General features: G+C 37.1%; 1 protein-coding gene across 1 annotated transcript in view; it reads left to right on the top strand.

The window, feature by feature from the left end:
- The first annotated feature begins 1276 nt into the window (after nt 1–1276).
- The window catches only part of LOC133545643 (zinc finger protein OZF-like), a 50915-nt gene continuing 31400 nt past the window's right edge, over nt 1277–20791 (top strand). The window contains exon 1 of the mRNA XM_061891408.1: nt 1277–1701. Within this exon, the coding sequence (XP_061747392.1) occupies nt 1590–1701 (112 nt within the window). The 5' untranslated portion in view covers nt 1277–1589. The remainder of the gene's footprint in view (nt 1702–20791) is intronic.

Raw genomic sequence — 20791 nt, 5'->3', positions numbered from 1 at the left:
GACGTTACAAGACGGTTCTGCGCAGAAGACTCAAAGCTTTGTCGTATATCACTAGCTCAAGTAGTGAATCCGGCAAAATAATCGTATTTCCTTTGTCTGGCTTGAAAGAAGCTATGAAAATAAACATGACAAAAAAAAGAGTAAATCTCCGCTATTTTAGTTTTTGAAAAAAGTTCTCAGGAAGAAAAAAAGGTTGTTTTGCGTTTTGTTTGTATGGCCAGCAACTTTTCAATGGTAGTATATGTAGGACTTTACAACAGTGGTTCTCAACCTTTTTCAGTCATGTACCCCCTGTCAACATCTTTTTCATTCAAGTACCCCCTTGTCAGAGCATTTTTGGTTGAAAAAAAGAGATAAAGAAGTAAAATACAGCACTATGTCATCACTTTCTGATTTATTAAATTGTATAACTGTGCAAAATATTGCTTATTTGTAGTGGTCTTTCTTGAACTATCTGGAAAAAAAGATATAAAAATAAGTAAAAACTTGTTGAAAAATAATCAAGTGATTTAATTCTAAATGCAGATTTCTCCACATAGAAGTAATCATCAACCTAAAGTGCCCTCTTTAGGGATTGTAATAGAGATCCATCTGGATTCATCAACTTACTTCTAAACATTTTTCACAAAAAAAGAAGTCTTTTACATCAATATTTATGGAACATGTCCACAAATCTAGCTGTCAACACTGAATATTGCATTGTTGCATTTATTTTCACACTTTATGAACTTACATTCATATTTTGTTGAAGTATTAGTCAATAAATATGTTTATAAATGATTTTTTAACTGTTGCTATTTTTAGAATATTAAAAAAAAAATCTCACGTACGCTTTGGCATATTTCAAGTACCCCCATTTGAGAAGCACTGCTTTACAACACTGCACTGCCATCTACTGCTGACTTTTGGCTACCGCACGATCAATTGACGTGTCGGCCAGAGGGAGTAGCTTTATACTTTCACATTCACTTTGCCTTTTACTTCATTTTTCATTATCATCAGAATAAAACACAGGATCAAAAATGTATCGTTTTATTGGTGAATAATGCAACAATATATACATCATTTTAGTTAGCGAAAAAAATCATCCTTTTAACAAAGTCAATAATGCAAAATAAATGTTGACAATCCAAAAGTGATCACGCTCCTGATTTACTTTTATTTTATTTTATTTATTTTATTTAGTTTTGAGTCTTCTGCGCTTGACACATCTCGCGAGAGCAGAGCAGTCGTAGACGAGAGCAGAACGGTCTTGTAACGTCAAGCGGAACAACTGTCGTGAAAGCACATCTGCGCAGAAAGAAGCGAGAAGGACGCCAACAATAAGTCAGTCTTATTATTTCTTCTCCAGTTTGTAAAAAATGTACGTCGTATAAAATACATCTTTGAGTCTTTAATTCAAGAGAAAAAAAAACCCGTCCCGGGGAGCGATAACCTTATTGTGCTGGCAAGTTTAGCTAGCTTAGCTAGTTAGCTTAGCTTGTTAGCTAGCTTAGCTAGTTAGCTGCTAACAAAGAGAGGCGGAGGTTGTCAACACTTCGCTAAATAGAAATCAAATGTGAGAATAAAGTGTTGGGATTTGCCTGCAAATGTCCGGAAGAACTATAGCAGATTACCAGGCGGAACTTTCTAGAACCAAAGAGAAGAATGGAATACTGGACGCTGTTTTCAAGAAACATCAAGTTGTGTTACACGGAACAGGTTTGTTGACTTCTTACTCTCACATCTTTACTAACTTTATATTTCATTATTAACACTTTTCCTCAATAGACAGTTTGTCTTGTCACGATACCAAACATGAACTCCCTAGTCAAAGTGGGGTTCAATGAGTGCTTGTTTTAGAGCAGGGGTCACCAACACCAGGTCGCCCGTAAGGACCAGATGAGTCGCCCGCTGGCCTGTTCTAAAAATAGCAGCACTTACCAGTGAGCTGCCTCTATTTTTTCAATTGTATTTATTTACTAGCAAGCTGGTCTCGCTTTGCTGGACATTTTTAATTCTAAGAGAGACAAAACTCAAATAGAATTTGAAAATCCAAGAACATATTTGAAAGACTTGGTCTTCACTTGTTTAAATAAATTCATAAATTGTTTTGCTTTGCTTCTTATAACTTTCAGAAAGACAATTTTAAGTGGGAGAACTTGCACAATCGCTGGCTGACTAAATACTTTTTTGCCCCACTGTATCCGTGTTCCAGTCCCCAAGAAGATGTAAACCTTTAGCAACATGTTGACACTAAACTCACACACTCACCAAATACATTTTACACTGTAATCAAATCTAATTCAAGTTCTAATTTCACTTCCTGAATCTGACTTGCATGCAACAATAAGTGATGATAAGTAAACATTTATTTTCAATAACCAAAGTAGTCAACACTTGAACTATTCAAAGAACATAAAGGTGACTGACTTTCTGTTGTAGATGGTCTCCAATTTCTGAAGAGGAATTGTTGATGGAGATACCACATAGTAGAACACGTTTTTGTTAAAAGTTCCTTTTGGCCCAGGCAACAAAATGACCACCCAAAAGTATTCTGCATGATAACAAAAACATACAATGAATGTTTTTTTTAAGTGATTTTGGAATTAAAAAAACATTCATGGAAATAAAAAAAATATAAGTGATTTTGGAATTATATTTTTTTTATTTCCATGATATTTAAGTCAATCGCAATATTTACAGACTTTACATCAGTGAAGTTAAGAATGCCTCGATCAAACTTATAAAACTTTTCAATTTGTCCCCCATCCAATTTCCAAATCTGTTTTTGTACTCACTGTACCGCTTTTTCATTAATTTTCGGAAAAAAAGGTGGTATTTGCTGTGTTTTTATCGGTTGTTTTGCTACACACATTTAACACAACACAGGAAAGAACACAAATAATGTCATTGTGTTAACAGTGTCAGTCCTGTAATCCAGTGCTCTTTGTGGTCGGAAAAATGCGATAATTATTGCACAACTCATGGAAACACTTTAATCTGATCGTATTCGGTTTTTGAGAAGTCTCACTAATTTACCCAGACTATGCGATTGAAAACCAGATCCTTTGAGTGGGAGTGTACTGCCTACAATGGTTAAAAAAAATAACTTTGATTTATATCGCGCTTTTCTAAAGACTCAAAGCGCTCACAGAGAAGTGGGACTCAACATTCATTCACACCTGGTGGTGGTAAGCTACATCAGTAGCCACAGCTGCCCTGGGGTAGACTGACGGTTTAGTATTACCATATTAAATTAAAATGATAAAAAACTGTGATTGATAACCACATCTTGATAAAAGTATGGACAGACTACTAACCATTAGCTTGCTAGTTAGTTTATGTGCTAACTAAAAAAAATAAAATCAACGTATTTTCCCAATAAAAACATTCATACCCCAATCCAAGCTTGAATAAGCACATTACTGTCTCAACAACTAAGATACAGTATTCACATTAAATATAAAGACTGTGCTGGGTTTTCACAAAGTTATTGATGAAAACTCCAGTGTTGTGTTGAAACAGACAGGTGTCTTTACCAGGAGAAGTACTGGTACTTGCATAAGCTATTGATGAAAACTCCAGTATTGTGTTGAAACAGACAGGTGTCTTTAACAGGAGAAGTACTGGTACTTGTGTAAGTTATTGATGAAAACTCCAGTATTGTGTTGAAACAGACAGGTGTCTTTAACAGGAGAAGTACTGGTACTTGCATAAGTTATTGATGAGAACTCCAGTATTGTGTTGAAACAGACAGAGGTGTCTTTAACAGGAGAAGTACTGGTACTTGCATAAGTTATTGATGAAAACTCCAGTATTGTGTTGAAACAGACAGGTGTCTTTAACAGGAGAAGTACTGGTACTTGCATAAGTTATTGATGAAAACTCCAGTATTGTGTTGAAACAGACAGGTGTCTTTAACAGGAGAAGTACTGGTACTTGTGTAAGTTATTGATGAAAACTCCAGTGTTGTGTTGAAACAGACAGAGGTGTCTTTAACAGGAGAAGTACTGGTACTTGCATAAGTTATTGATGAAAACTCCAGTATTGTGTTGAAACAGACAGGTGTCTTTAACAGGAGAAGTACTGGTACTTGTGTAAGTTATTGATGAAAACTCCAGTGTTGTGTTGAAACAGACAGAGGTGTCTTTAACAGGAGAAGTACTGGTACTTGTGTAAGTTATTGATGAAAACTCCAGTATTGTGTTGAAACAGACAGAGGTGTCTTTAACAGGAGAAGTACTGGTACTTGCATAAGTTATTGATGAAAACTCCAGTATTGTGTTGAAACAGACAGGTGTCTTTAACAGGAGAAGTACTGGTACTTGTGTAAGTTATTGATGAAAACTCCAGTGTTGTGTTGAAACAGACAGAGGTGTCTTTAACAGGAGAAGTACTGGTACTTGTGTAAGTTATTGATGAAAACTCCAGTATTGTGTTGAAACAGACAGAGGTGTCTTTAACAGGAGAAGTACTGGTACTTGCATAAGTTATTGATGAAAACTCCAGTATTGTGTTGAAACAGACAGGTGTCTTTAACAGGAGAAGTACTGGTACTTGTGTAAGTTATTGATGAAAACTCCAGTATTGTGTTGAAACAGACAGAGGTGTCTTTAACAGGAGAAGTACTGGTACTTGTGTAAGTTATTGATGAAAACTCCAGTATTGTGTTGAAACAGACAGGTGTCTTTAACAGGAGAAGTACTGGTACTTGTGTGAGTTATTGATGAAAACTCCAGTGTTGTGTTGAAACAGACAGAGGTGTCTTTAACAGGAGAAGTACTGGTACTTGTGTAAGTTATTGATGAAAACTCCAGTATTGTGTTGAAACAGACAGGTGTCTTTAACAGGAGAAGTACTGGTACTTGCATAAGTTATTGATGAAAACTCCAGTATTGTGTTGAAACAGACAGGTGTCTTTAACAGGAGAAGTACTGGTACTTGTGTAAGTTATTGATGAAAACTCCAGTGTTGTGTTGAAACAGACAGGTGTCTTTAACAGGAGAAGTACTGGTACTTGTGTAAGTTATTGATGAAAACTCCAGTGTTGTGTTGAAACAGACAGGTGTCTTTAACAGGAGAAGTACTGGTACTTGCATAAGTTATTGATGAAAACTCCAGTATTGTGTTGAAACAGACAGGTGTCTTTAACAGGAGAAGTACTTGTACTTGTGTAAGTTATTGATGAAAACTCCAGTATTGTGTTGAAACAGACAGAGGTGTCTTTAACAGGAGAAGTACTGGTACTTGTGTAAATTATTGATGAAAACTCCAGTATTGTGTTGAAACAGACAGGTGACTTTAACAGGAGAAGTACTTGTACTTGTGTAAGTTATTGATGAAAACTCCAGTATTGTGTTGAAACAGACAGAGGTGTCTTTAACAGGAGAAGTACTGGTACTTGTGTAAGTTATTGATGAAAACTCCAGTATTGTGTTGAAACAGACAGAGGTGTCTTTAACAGGAGAAGTACTGGTACTTGTGTAAGTTATTGATGAAAACTCCAGTATTGTGTTGAAACAGACAGGTGTCTTTAACAGGAGAAGTACTTGTACTTGTGTAAGTTATTGATGAAAACTCCAGTATTGTGTTGAAACAGACAGAGGTGTCTTTAACAGGAGAAGTACTGGTACTTGTGTAAGTTATTGATGAGAACTCCAGTATTGTGTTGAAACAGACAGAGGTGTCTTTAACAGGAGAAGTACTGGTACTTGTGTAAGTTATTGATGAAAACTCCAGTATTGTGTTGAAACAGACAGGTGTCTTTAACAGGAGAAGTACTGGTACTTGTGTGAGTTATTGATGAAAACTCCAGTGTTGTGTTGAAACAGACAGAGGTGTCTTTAACAGGAGAAGTACTGGTACTTGTGTAAGTTATTGATGAGAACTCCAGTGTTGTGTTGAAACAGACAGGTGTCTTTAACAGGAGAAGTACTGGTACTTGTGTAAGTTATTGATGAAAACTCCAGTATTGTGTTGAAACAGACAGGTGTCTTTAACAGGAGAAGTACTGGTACTTGTGTAAGTTATTGATGAAAACTCCAGTGTTGTGTTGAAACAGACAGGTGTCTTTAACAGGAGAAGTACTGGTACTTGTGTAAGTTATTGATGAAAACTCCAGTATTGTGTTGAAACAGACAGAGGTGTCTTTAACAGGAGAAGTACTGGTACTTGTGTGAGTTATTGATGAGAACTCCAGTATTGTGTTGAAACAGACAGGTGTCTTTAACAGGAGAAGTACTGGTACTTGTGTATGTTATTGATGAAAACTCCAGTATTGTGTTGAAACAGACAGAGGTGTCTTTAACAGGAGAAGTACTGGTACTTGTGTAAGTTATTGATGAAAACTCCAGTATTGTGTTGAAACAGACAGAGGTGTCTTTAACAGGAGAAGTACTGGTACTTGCATAAGTTATTGATGAAAACTCCAGTATTGTGTTGAAACAGACAGGTGTCTTTAACAGGAGAAGTACTGGTACTTGTGTAAGTTATTGATGAAAACTCCAGCATTGTGTTGAAACAGACAGAGGTGTCTTTAACAGGAGAAGTACTGGTACTTGTGTAAGTTTTTGATGAAAACTCCAGTATTGTGTTGAAACAGACAGAGGTGTCTTTAACAGGAGAAGTACTGGTACTTGCATAAGTTATTGATGAAAACTCCAGTATTGTGTTGAAACAGACAGAGGTGTCTTTAACAGGAGAAGTACTGGTACTTGTGTAAGTTATTGATGAAAACTCCAGTATTGTGTTGAAACAGACAGGTGTCTTTAACAGGAGAAGTACTGGTACTTGTGTAAGTTATTGATGAAAACTCCAGTGTTGTGTTGAAACAGACAGATGTGTCTTTAACTGGAGAAGTACTGGTACTTGTGTAAGTTATTGATGAAAACTCCAGTGTTGTGTTGAAACAGACAGAGGTGTCTTTAACAGGAGAAGTACTGGTACTTGTGTAAGTTATTGATGAAAACTCCAGTATTGTGTTGAAACAGACAGGTGTGTCTTTAACAGGAGAAGTACTGGTACTTGTGTAAGTTATTGATGAAAACTCCAGTATTGTGTTGAAACAGACAGGTGTCTTTAACAGGAGAAGTACTGGTACTTGTGTAAGTTATTGATGAAAACTCCAGTATTGTGTTGAAACAGACAGGTGTCTTTAACAGGAGAAGTACCGGTACTTGTGTAAGTTATTGATGAGAACTCCAGTGTTGTGTTGAAACAGACAGAGGTGTCTTTAACAGGAGAAGTACTGGTACTTGTCTAAGTTATTGATGAAAACTCCAGTATTGTGTTGAAACAGACAGGTGTCTTTAACAGGGGAAGTACTGGTACTTGTGTAAGTTATTGATGAAAACTCCAGTGTTGTGTTGAAACAGACAGAGGTGTCTTTAACAGGAGAAGTACTGGTACTTGTGTAAGTTATTGATGAAAACTCCAGTATTGTGTTGAAACAGACAGAGGTGTCTTTAACAGGAGAAGTACTGGTACTTGTGTAAGTTATTGATGAAAACTCCAGTGTTGTGTTGAAACAGACAGAGGTGTCTTTAACAGGAGAAGTACTGGTACTTGTGTAAGTTATTGATGAAAACTCCAGTATTGTGTTGAAACAGACAGAGGTGTCTTTAACAGGAGAAGTACTGGTACTTGTGTAAGTTATTGATGAAAACTCCAGTATTGTGTTGAAACAGACAGAGGTGTCTTTAACAGGAGAAGTACTGGTACTTGTGTAAGTTATTGATGAAAACTCCAGTATTGTGTTGAAACAGACAGAGGTGTCTTTAACAGGAGAAGTACTGGTACTTGTGTAAGTTATTGATGAAAACTCCAGTATTGTGTTGAAACAGACAGGTGTCTTTAACAGGAGAAGTACTGGTACTTGTGTAAGTTATTGATGAAAACTCTAGTATTGTGTTGAAACAGACAGAGGTGTCTTTAACAGGAGAAGTACTGGTACTTGTGTAAGTTATTGATGAAAACTCCAGTATTGTGTTGAAACAGACAGGTGTCTTTAACAGGAGAAGTACTGGTACTTGTGTAAGTTATTGATGAAAACTCCAGTGTTGTGTTGAAACAGACAGAGGTGTCTTTAACAGGAGAAGTACTGGTACTTGTGTAAGTTATTGATGAAAACTCCAGTGTTGTGTTGAAACAGACAGAGGTGTCTTTAACAGGAGAAGTACTGGTACTTGTGTAAGTTATTGATGAAAACTCCAGTATTGTGTTGAAACAGACAGAGGTGTCTTTAACAGGAGAAGTACTGGTACTTGCATAAGTTATTGATGAAAACTCCAGTATTGTGTTGAAACAGACAGGTGTCTTTAACAGGAGAAGTACTGGTACTTGTGTAAGTTATTGATGAAAACTCCAGTATTGTGTTGAAACAGACAGAGGTGTCTTTAACAGGAGAAGTACTGGTACTTGTGTAAGTTATTGATGAAAACTCCAGTATTGTGTTGAAACAGACAGGTGTCTTTAACAGGAGAAGTACTGGTACTTGTGTGAGTTATTGATGAAAACTCCAGTGTTGTGTTGAAACAGACAGAGGTGTCTTTAACAGGAGAAGTACTGGTACTTGTGTAAGTTATTGATGAAAACTCCAGTATTGTGTTGAAACAGACAGGTGTCTTTAACAGGAGAAGTACTGGTACTTGCATAAGTTATTGATGAAAACTCCAGTATTGTGTTGAAACAGACAGGTGTCTTTAACAGGAGAAGTACTGGTACTTGTGTAAGTTATTGATGAAAACTCCAGTGTTGTGTTGAAACAGACAGGTGTCTTTAACAGGAGAAGTACTGGTACTTGTGTAAGTTATTGATGAAAACTCCAGTGTTGTGTTGAAACAGACAGGTGTCTTTAACAGGAGAAGTACTGGTACTTGCATAAGTTATTGATGAAAACTCCAGTATTGTGTTGAAACAGACAGGTGTCTTTAACAGGAGAAGTACTTGTACTTGTGTAAGTTATTGATGAAAACTCCAGTATTGTGTTGAAACAGACAGAGGTGTCTTTAACAGGAGAAGTACTGGTACTTGTGTAAATTATTGATGAAAACTCCAGTATTGTGTTGAAACAGACAGGTGACTTTAACAGGAGAAGTACTTGTACTTGTGTAAGTTATTGATGAAAACTCCAGTATTGTGTTGAAACAGACAGAGGTGTCTTTAACAGGAGAAGTACTGGTACTTGTGTAAGTTATTGATGAAAACTCCAGTATTGTGTTGAAACAGACAGAGGTGTCTTTAACAGGAGAAGTACTGGTACTTGTGTAAGTTATTGATGAAAACTCCAGTATTGTGTTGAAACAGACAGGTGTCTTTAACAGGAGAAGTACTTGTACTTGTGTAAGTTATTGATGAAAACTCCAGTATTGTGTTGAAACAGACAGAGGTGTCTTTAACAGGAGAAGTACTGGTACTTGTGTAAGTTATTGATGAGAACTCCAGTATTGTGTTGAAACAGACAGAGGTGTCTTTAACAGGAGAAGTACTGGTACTTGTGTAAGTTATTGATGAAAACTCCAGTATTGTGTTGAAACAGACAGGTGTCTTTAACAGGAGAAGTACTGGTACTTGTGTGAGTTATTGATGAAAACTCCAGTGTTGTGTTGAAACAGACAGAGGTGTCTTTAACAGGAGAAGTACTGGTACTTGTGTAAGTTATTGATGAAAACTCCAGTATTGTGTTGAAACAGACAGAGGTGTCTTTAACAGGAGAAGTACTGGTACTTGTGTAAGTTATTGATGAAAACTCCAGTATTGTGTTGAAACAGACAGGTGTCTTTAACAGGAGAAGTACTGGTACTTGTGTGAGTTATTGATGAAAACTCCAGTGTTGTGTTGAAACAGACAGAGGTGTCTTTAACAGGAGAAGTACTGGTACTTGTGTAAGTTATTGATGAGAACTCCAGTGTTGTGTTGAAACAGACAGGTGTCTTTAACAGGAGAAGTACTGGTACTTGTGTAAGTTATTGATGAAAACTCCAGTATTGTGTTGAAACAGACAGGTGTCTTTAACAGGAGAAGTACTGGTACTTGTGTAAGTTATTGATGAAAACTCCAGTGTTGTGTTGAAACAGACAGGTGTCTTTAACAGGAGAAGTACTGGTACTTGTGTAAGTTATTGATGAAAACTCCAGTATTGTGTTGAAACAGACAGAGGTGTCTTTAACAGGAGAAGTACTGGTACTTGTGTGAGTTATTGATGAGAACTCCAGTATTGTGTTGAAACAGACAGGTGTCTTTAACAGGAGAAGTACTGGTACTTGTGTATGTTATTGATGAAAACTCCAGTATTGTGTTGAAACAGACAGAGGTGTCTTTAACAGGAGAAGTACTGGTACTTGCATAAGTTATTGATGAAAACTCCAGTATTGTGTTGAAACAGACAGGTGTCTTTAACAGGAGAAGTACTGGTACTTGTGTAAGTTATTGATGAAAACTCCAGCATTGTGTTGAAACAGACAGAGGTGTCTTTAACAGGAGAAGTACTGGTACTTGTGTAAGTTTTTGATGAAAACTCCAGTATTGTGTTGAAACAGACAGAGGTGTCTTTAACAGGAGAAGTACTGGTACTTGCATAAGTTATTGATGAAAACTCCAGTATTGTGTTGAAACAGACAGAGGTGTCTTTAACAGGAGAAGTACTGGTACTTGTGTAAGTTATTGATGAAAACTCCAGTATTGTGTTGAAACAGACAGGTGTCTTTAACAGGAGAAGTACTGGTACTTGTGTAAGTTTTTGATGAAAACTCCAGTATTGTTTTGAAACAGACAGAGGTGTCTTTAACAGGAGAAGTACTGGTACTTGTGTAAATTATTGATGAAAACTCCAGTATTGTGTTGAAACAGACAGAGGTGTCTTTAACAGGAGAAGTGCTGGTACTTGTGTAAGTTATTGATGAGAACTCCAGTGTTGTTTTGAAACAGACAGAGGTGTCTTTAACAGGAGAAGTACTGGTACTTGTGTAAATTATTGATGAAAACTCCAGTATTGTGTTGAAACAGACAGAGGTGTCTTTAACAGAACAAGTACTGGTACTTGTGTAAGTTATTGATGAAAACTCCAGTGTTGTGTTGAAACAGACAGAGGTGTCTTTAACAGGAGAAGTACTGGTACTTGTGTATGTTATTGATGAAAACTCCAGTATTGTGTTGAAACAGACAGGTGTCTTTAACAGGAGAAGTACCGGTACTTGTGTAAGTTATTGATGAGAACTCCAGTGTTGTGTTGAAACAGACAGAGGTGTCTTTAACAGGAGAAGTACTGGTACTTGTGTAAGTTATTGATGAAAACTCCAGTATTGTGTTGAAACAGACAGGTGTCTTTAACAGGAGAAGTACTGGTACTTGTGTAAGTTATTGATGAAAACTCCAGTATTGTGTTGAAACAGACAGAGGTGTTTCTAACAGGAGAAGTACTGGTACTTGTGTAAGTTATTGATGAAAACTCCAGTGTTGTGTTGAAACAGACAGAGGTGTCTTTAACAGGAGAAGTACTGGTACTTGTGTAAGTTATTGATGAAAACTCCAGTATTGTGTTGAAACAGACAGAGGTGTCTTTAACAGGAGAAGTACTGGTACTTGTGTAAGTTATTGATGAAAACTCCAGTATTGTGTTGAAACAGACAGAGGTGTCTTTAACAGGAGAAGTACTGGTACTTGTGTAAGTTATTGATGAAAACTCCAGTATTGTGTTGAAACAGACAGAGGTGTCTTTAACAGGAGAAGTACTGGTACTTGTGTAAGTTATTGATGAAAACTCCAGTATTGTGTTGAAACAGACAGAGGTGTCTTTAACAGGAGAAGTACTGGTACTTGTGTAAGTTATTGATGAAAACTCCAGTATTGTGTTGAAACAGACAGAGGTGTCTTTAACAGGAGAAGTACTGGTACTTGTGTAAGTTATTGATGAAAACTCCAGTGTTGTGTTGAAACAGACAGAGGTGTCTTTAACAGGAGAAGTACTGGTACTTGTGTAAGTTATTGATGAAAACTCCAGTATTGTGTTGAAACAGACAGGTGTCTTTAACAGGAGAAGTACCGGTACTTGTGTAAGTTATTGATGAGAACTCCAGTGTTGTGTTGAAACAGACAGAGGTGTCTTTAACAGGAGAAGTACTGGTACTTGTGTAAGTTATTGATGAAAACTCCAGTATTGTGTTGAAACAGACAGGTGTCTTTAACAGGAGAAGTACTGGTACTTGTGTAAGTTATTGATGAAAACTCCAGTATTGTGTTGAAACAGACAGAGGTGTTTCTAACAGGAGAAGTACTGGTACTTGTGTAAGTTATTGATGAAAACTCCAGTGTTGTGTTGAAACAGACAGAGGTGTCTTTAACAGGAGAAGTACTGGCACTTGTGTAAGTTATTGATGAAAACTCCAGTATTGTGTTGAAACAGACAGAGGTGTCTTTAACAGGAGAAGTACTGGTACTTGTGTAAGTTATTGATGAAAACTCCAGTATTGTGTTGAAACAGACAGAGGTGTCTTTAACAGGAGAAGTACTGGTACTTGTGTAAGTTATTGATGAAAACTCCAGTATTGTGTTGAAACAGACAGGTGTCTTTAACAGGAGAAGTACTGGTACTTGTGTAAGTTATTGATGAAAACTCCAGTATTGTGTTGAAACAGACAGAGGTGTCTTTAACAGGAGAAGTACTGGTACTTGTGTAAGTTATTGATGAAAACTCCAGTATTGTGTTGAAACAGACAGAGGTGTCTTTAACAGGAGAAGTACTGGTACTTGTGTAAGTTATTGATGAGAACTCCAGTATTGTCTTGAAACAGACAGAGGTGTCTTTAACAGGAGAAGTACTGGTACTTGTGTAAGTTTTTGATGAAAACTCCAGTATTGTGTTGAAACAGACAGGTGTCTTTAACAGGAGAAGTACTGGTACTTGTGTAAGTTATTGATGAAAACTCCAGTGTTGTGTTGAAACAGACAGATGTGTCTTTAACTGGAGAAGTACTGGTACTTGTGTAAGTTATTGATGAAAACTCCAGTATTGTGTTGAAACAGACAGGTGTCTTTAACAGGAGAAGTACTGGTACTTGTGTAAGTTATTGATGAAAACTCCAGTGTTGTGTTGAAACAGACAGATGTGTCTTTAACTGGAGAAGTACTGGTACTTGTGTAAGTTATTGATGAAAACTCCAGTGTTGTGTTGAAACAGACAGAGGTGTCTTTAACAGGAGAAGTACTGGTACTTGTGTAAGTTATTGATGAAAACTCCAGTATTGTGTTGAAACAGACAGGTGTGTCTTTAACAGGAGAAGTACTGGTACTTGTGTAAGTTATTGATGAAAACTCCAGTATTGTGTTGAAACAGACAGGTGTCTTTAACAGGAGAAGTACTGGTACTTGTGTAAGTTATTGATGAAAACTCCAGTATTGTGTTGAAACAGACAGGTGTCTTTAACAGGAGAAGTACCGGTACTTGTGTAAGTTATTGATGAGAACTCCAGTGTTGTGTTGAAACAGACAGAGGTGTCTTTAACAGGAGAAGTACTGGTACTTGTCTAAGTTATTGATGAAAACTCCAGTATTGTGTTGAAACAGACAGGTGTCTTTAACAGGGGAAGTACTGGTACTTGTGTAAGTTATTGATGAAAACTCCAGTGTTGTGTTGAAACAGACAGAGGTGTCTTTAACAGGAGAAGTACTGGTACTTGTGTAAGTTATTGATGAAAACTCCAGTATTGTGTTGAAACAGACAGAGGTGTCTTTAACAGGAGAAGTACTGGTACTTGTGTAAGTTATTGATGAAAACTCCAGTGTTGTGTTGAAACAGACAGAGGTGTCTTTAACAGGAGAAGTACTGGTACTTGTGTAAGTTATTGATGAAAACTCCAGTATTGTGTTGAAACAGACAGAGGTGTCTTTAACAGGAGAAGTACTGGTACTTGTGTAAGTTATTGATGAAAACTCCAGTATTGTGTTGAAACAGACAGAGGTGTCTTTAACAGGAGAAGTACTGGTACTTGTGTAAGTTATTGATGAAAACTCCAGTATTGTGTTGAAACAGACAGAGGTGTCTTTAACAGGAGAAGTACTGGTACTTGTGTAAGTTATTGATGAAAACTCCAGTATTGTGTTGAAACAGACAGGTGTCTTTAACAGGAGAAGTACTGGTACTTGTGTAAGTTATTGATGAAAACTCTAGTATTGTGTTGAAACAGACAGAGGTGTCTTTAACAGGAGAAGTACTGGTACTTGTGTAAGTTATTGATGAAAACTCCAGTATTGTGTTGAAACAGACAGGTGTCTTTAACAGGAGAAGTACTGGTACTTGTGTAAGTTATTGATGAAAACTCCAGTGTTGTGTTGAAACAGACAGAGGTGTCTTTAACAGGAGAAGTACTGGTACTTGTGTAAGTTATTGATGAAAACTCCAGTATTGTGTTGAAACAGACAGGTGTCTTTAACAGGAGAAGTACTGGTACTTGTGTAAGTTATTGATGAAAACTCCAGTGTTGTGTTGAAACAGACAGAGGTGTCTTTAACAGGAGAAGTACTGGTACTTGTGTAAGTTATTGATGAAAACTCCAGTATTGTGTTGAAACAGACAGAGGTGTCTTTAACAGGAGAAGTACTGGTACTTGCATAAGTTATTGATGAAAACTCCAGTATTGTGTTGAAACAGACAGGTGTCTTTAACAGGAGAAGTACTGGTACTTGTGTAAGTTATTGATGAAAACTCCAGTGTTGTGTTGAAACAGACAGAGGTGTCTTTAACAGGAGAAGTACTGGTACTTGTGTAAGTTATTGATGAAAACTCCAGTATTGTGTTGAAACAGACAGAGGTGTCTTTAACAGGAGAAGTACTGGTACTTGCATAAGTTATTGATGAAAACTCCAGTATTGTGTTGAAACAGACAGGTGTCTTTAACAGGAGAAGTACTGGTACTTGTGTAAGTTATTGATGAAAACTCCAGTATTGTGTTGAAACAGACAGAGGTGTCTTTAACAGGAGAAGTACTGGTACTTGTGTAAGTTATTGATGAAAACTCCAGTATTGTGTTGAAACAGACAGGTGTCTTTAACAGGAGAAGTACTGGTACTTGTGTGAGTTATTGATGAAAACTCCAGTGTTGTGTTGAAACAGACAGAGGTGTCTTTAACAGGAGAAGTACTGGTACTTGTGTAAGTTATTGATGAAAACTCCAGTATTGTGTTGAAACAGACAGGTGTCTTTAACAGGAGAAGTACTGGTACTTGCATAAGTTATTGATGAAAACTCCAGTATTGTGTTGAAACAGACAGGTGTCTTTAACAGGAGAAGTACTGGTACTTGTGTAAGTTATTGATGAAAACTCCAGTGTTGTGTTGAAACAGACAGGTGTCTTTAACAGGAGAAGTACTGGTACTTGTGTAAGTTATTGATGAAAACTCCAGTGTTGTGTTGAAACAGACAGGTGTCTTTAACAGGAGAAGTACTGGTACTTGCATAAGTTATTGATGAAAACTCCAGTATTGTGTTGAAACAGACAGGTGTCTTTAACAGGAGAAGTACTTGTACTTGTGTAAGTTATTGATGAAAACTCCAGTATTGTGTTGAAACAGACAGAGGTGTCTTTAACAGGAGAAGTACTGGTACTTGTGTAAATTATTGATGAAAACTCCAGTATTGTGTTGAAACAGACAGGTGACTTTAACAGGAGAAGTACTTGTACTTGTGTAAGTTATTGATGAAAACTCCAGTATTGTGTTGAAACAGACAGAGGTGTCTTTAACAGGAGAAGTACTGGTACTTGTGTAAGTTATTGATGAAAACTCCAGTATTGTGTTGAAACAGACAGAGGTGTCTTTAACAGGAGAAGTACTGGTACTTGTGTAAGTTATTGATGAAAACTCCAGTATTGTGTTGAAACAGACAGGTGTCTTTAACAGGAGAAGTACTTGTACTTGTGTAAGTTATTGATGAAAACTCCAGTATTGTGTTGAAACAGACAGAGGTGTCTTTAACAGGAGAAGTACTGGTACTTGTGTAAGTTATTGATGAGAACTCCAGTATTGTGTTGAAACAGACAGAGGTGTCTTTAACAGGAGAAGTACTGGTACTTGTGTAAGTTATTGATGAAAACTCCAGTATTGTGTTGAAACAGACAGGTGTCTTTAACAGGAGAAGTACTGGTACTTGTGTGAGTTATTGATGAAAACTCCAGTGTTGTGTTGAAACAGACAGAGGTGTCTTTAACAGGAGAAGTACTGGTACTTGTGTAAGTTATTGATGAGAACTCCAGTGTTGTGTTGAAACAGACAGGTGTCTTTAACAGGAGAAGTACTGGTACTTGTGTAAGTTATTGATGAAAACTCCAGTATTGTGTTGAAACAGACAGGTGTCTTTAACAGGAGAAGTACTGGTACTTGTGTAAGTTATTGATGAAAACTCCAGTGTTGTGTTGAAACAGACAGGTGTCTTTAACAGGAGAAGTACTGGTACTTGTGTAAGTTATTGATGAAAACTCCAGTATTGTGTTGAAACAGACAGAGGTGTCTTTAACAGGAGAAGTACTGGTACTTGTGTGAGTTATTGATGAGAACTCCAGTATTGTGTTGAAACAGACAGGTGTCTTTAACAGGAGAAGTACTGGTACTTGTGTATGTTATTGATGAAAACTCCAGTATTGTGTTGAAACAGACAGAGGTGTCTTTAACAGGAGAAGTACTGGTACTTGTGTAAGTTATTGATGAAAACTCCAGTATTGTGTTGAAACAGACAGAGGTGTCTTTAACAGGAGAAGTACTGGTACTTGCATAAGTTATTGATGAAAACTCCAGTATTGTGTTGAAACAGACAGGTGTCTTTAACAGGAGAAGTACTGGTACTTGTGTAAGTTATTGATGAAAACTCCAGCATTGTGTTGAAACAGACAGAGGTGTCTTTAACAGGAGAAGTACTGGTACTTGTGTAAGTTTTTGATGAAAACTCCAGTATTGTGTTGAAACAGACAGAGGTGTCTTTAACAGGAGAAGTACTGGTACTTGCATAAGTTATTGATGAAAACTCCAGTATTGTGTTGAAACAGACAGAGGTGTCTTTAACAGGAGAAGTACTGGTACTTGTGTAAGTTATTGATGAAAACTCCAGTATTGTGTTGAAACAGACAGGTGTCTTTAACAGGAGAAGTACTGGTACTTGTGTAAGTTATTGATGAAAACTCCAGTGTTGTGTTGAAACAGACAGATGTGTCTTTAACTGGAGAAGTACTGGTACTTGTGTAAGTTATTGATGAAAACTCCAGTGTTGTGTTGAAACAGACAGAGGTGTCTTTAACAGGAGAAGTACTGGTACTTGTGTAAGTTATTGATGAAAACTCCAGTATTGTGTTGAAACAGACAGGTGTGTCTTTAACAGGAGAAGTACTGGTACTTGTGTAAGTTATTGATGAAAACTCCAGTATTGTGTTGAAACAGACAGGTGTCTTTAACAGGAGAAGTACTGGTACTTGTGTAAGTTATTGATGAAAACTCCAGTATTGTGTTGAAACAGACAGGTGTCTTTAACAGGAGAAGTACCGGTACTTGTGTAAGTTATTGATGAGAACTCCAGTGTTGTGTTGAAACAGACAGAGGTGTCTTTAACAGGAGAAGTACTGGTACTTGTCTAAGTTATTGATGAAAACTCCAGTATTGTGTTGAAACAGACAGGTGTCTTTAACAGGGGAAGTACTGGTACTTGTGTAAGTTATTGATGAAAACTCCAGTGTTGTGTTGAAACAGACAGAGGTGTCTTTAACAGGAGAAGTACTGGTACTTGTGTAAGTTATTGATGAAACTCCAGTATTGTGTTGAAACAGACAGAGGTGTCTTTAACAGGAGAAGTACTGGTACTTGTGTAAGTTATTGATGAAAACTCCAGTGTTGTGTTGAAACAGACAGAGGTGTCTTTAACAGGAGAAGTACTGGTACTTGTGTAAGTTATTGATGAAAACTCCAGTATTGTGTTGAAACAGACAGAGGTGTCTTTAACAGGAGAAGTACTGGTACTTGTGTAAGTTATTGATGAAAACTCCAGTATTGTGTTGAAACAGACAGAGGTGTCTTTAACAGGAGAAGTACTGGTACTTGTGTAAGTTATTGATGAAAACTCCAGTATTGTGTTGAAACAGACAGAGGTGTCTTTAACAGGAGAAGTACTGGTACTTGTGTAAGTTATTGATGAAAACTCCAGTATTGTGTTGAAACAGACAGGTGTCTTTAACAGGAGAAGTACTGGTACTTGTGTAAGTTATTGATGAAAACTCTAGTATTGTGTTGAAACAGACAGAGGTGTCTTTAACAGGAGAAGTACTGGTACTTGTGTAAGTTATTGATGAAAACTCCAGTATTGTGTTGAAACAGACAGGTGTCTTTAACAGGAGAAGTACTGGTACTTGTGTAAGTTATTGATGAAAACTCCAGTGTTGTGTTGAAACAGACAGAGGTGTCTTTAACAGGAGAAGTACTGGTACTTGTGTAAGTTATTGATGAAAACTCCAGTGTTGTGTTGAAACAGACAGAGGTGTCTTTAACAGGAGAAGTACTGGTACTTGTGTAAGTTATTGATGAAAACTCCAGTATTGTGTTGAAACAGACAGAGGTGTCTTTAACAGGAGAAGTACTGGTACTTGCATAAGTTATTGATGAAAACTCCAGTATTGTGTTGAAACAGACAGGTGTCTTTAACAGGAGAAGTACTGGTACTTGTGTAAGTTATTGATGAAAACTCCAGTATTGTGTTGAAACAGACAGAGGTGTCTTTAACAGGAGAAGTACTGGTACTTGTGTAAGTTATTGATGAAAACTCCAGTATTGTGTTGAAACAGACAGGTGTCTTTAACAGGAGAAGTACTGGTACTTGTGTGAGTTATTGATGAAAACTCCAGTGTTGTGTTGAAACAGACAGAGGTGTCTTTAACAGGAGAAGTACTGGTACTTGTGTAAGTTATTGATGAAAACTCCAGTATTGTGTTGAAACAGACAGGTGTCTTTAACAGGAGAAGTACTGGTACTTGCATAAGTTATTGATGAAAACTCCAGTATTGTGTTGAAACAGACAGGTGTCTTTAACAGGAGAAGTACTGGTACTTGTGTAAGTTATTGATGAAAACTCCAGTGTTGTGTTGAAACAGACAGGTGTCTTTAACAGGAGAAGTACTGGTACTTGTGTAAGTTATTGATGAAAACTCCAGTGTTGTGTTGAAACAGACAGGTGTCTTTAACAGGAGAAGTACTGGTACTTGCATAAGTTATTGATGAAAACTCCAGTATTGTGTTGAAACAGACAGGTGTCTTTAACAGGAGAAGTACTTGTACTTGTGTAAGTTATTGATGAAAACTCCAGTATTGTGTTGAAACAGACAGAGGTGTCTTTAACAGGAGAAGTACTGGTACTTGTGTAAATTATTGATGAAAACTCCAGTATTGTGTTGAAACAGACAGGTGACTTTAACAGGAGAAGTACTTGTACTTGTGTAAGTTATTGATGAAAACTCCAGTATTGTGTTGAAACAGACAGAGGTGTCTTTAACAGGAGAAGTACTGGTACTTGTGTAAGTTATTGATGAAAACTCCAGTATTGTGTTGAAACAGACAGAGGTGTCTTTAACAGGAGAAGTACTGGTACTTGTGTAAGTTATTGATGAAAACTCCAGTATTGTGTTGAAACAGACAGGTGTCTTTAACAGGAGAAGTACTTGTACTTGTGTAAGTTATTGATGAAAACTCCAGTATTGTGTTGAAACAGACAGAGGTGTCTTTAACAGGAGAAGTACTGGTACTTGTGTAAGTTATTGATGAGAACTCCAGTATTGTGTTGAAACAGACAGAGGTGTCTTTAACAGGAGAAGTACTGGTACTTGTGTAAGTTATTGATGAAAACTCCAGTATTGTGTTGAAACAGACAGGTGTCTTTAACAGGAGAAGTACTGGTACTTGTGTGAGTTATTGATGAAAACTCCAGTGTTGTGTTGAAACAGACAGAGGTGTCTTTAACAGGAGAAGTACTGGTACTTGTGTAAGTTATTGATGAAAACTCCAGTATTGTGTTGAAACAGACAGAGGTGTCTTTAACAGGAGAAGTACTGGTACTTGTGTAAGTTATTGATGAAAACTCCAGTATTGTGTTGAAACAGACAGGTGTCTTTAACAGGAGAAGTACTGGTACTTGTGTGAGTTATTGATGAAAACTCCAGTGTTGTGTTGAAACAGACAGAGGTGTCTTTAACAGGAGAAGTACTGGTACTTGTGTAAGTTATTGATGAGAACTCCAGTGTTGTGTTGAAACAGACAGGTGTCTTTAACAGGAGAAGTACTGGTACTTGTGTAAGTTATTGATGAAAACTCCAGTATTGTGTTGAAACAGACAGGTGTCTTTAACAGGAGAAGTACTGGTACTTGTGTAAGTTATTGATGAAAACTCCAGTGTTGTGTTGAAACAGACAGGTGTCTTTAACAGGAGAAGTACTGGTACTTGTGTAAGTTATTGATGAAAACTCCAGTATTGTGTTGAAACAGACAGAGGTGTCTTTAACAGGAGAAGTACTGGTACTTGTGTGAGTTATTGATGAGAACTCCAGTATTGTGTTGAAACAGACAGGTGTCTTTAACAGGAGAAGTACTGGTACTTGTGTATGTTATTGATGAAAACTCCAGTATTGTGTTGAAACAGACAGAGGTGTCTTTAACAGGAGAAGTACTGGTACTTGCATAAGTTATTGATGAAAACTCCAGTATTGTGTTGAAACAGACAGGTGTCTTTAACAGGAGAAGTACTGGTACTTGTGTAAGTTATTGATGAAAACTCCAGCATTGTGTTGAAACAGACAGA

This window comes from Nerophis ophidion, linkage group LG28 (genome assembly GCF_033978795.1).
Source record: "Nerophis ophidion isolate RoL-2023_Sa linkage group LG28, RoL_Noph_v1.0, whole genome shotgun sequence".
Taxonomy (NCBI): domain Eukaryota; kingdom Metazoa; phylum Chordata; class Actinopteri; order Syngnathiformes; family Syngnathidae; genus Nerophis; species Nerophis ophidion.
Note: the sequence above shows the minus strand (reverse complement) of the source record. Positions and strands in the feature narration are given on the sequence as shown.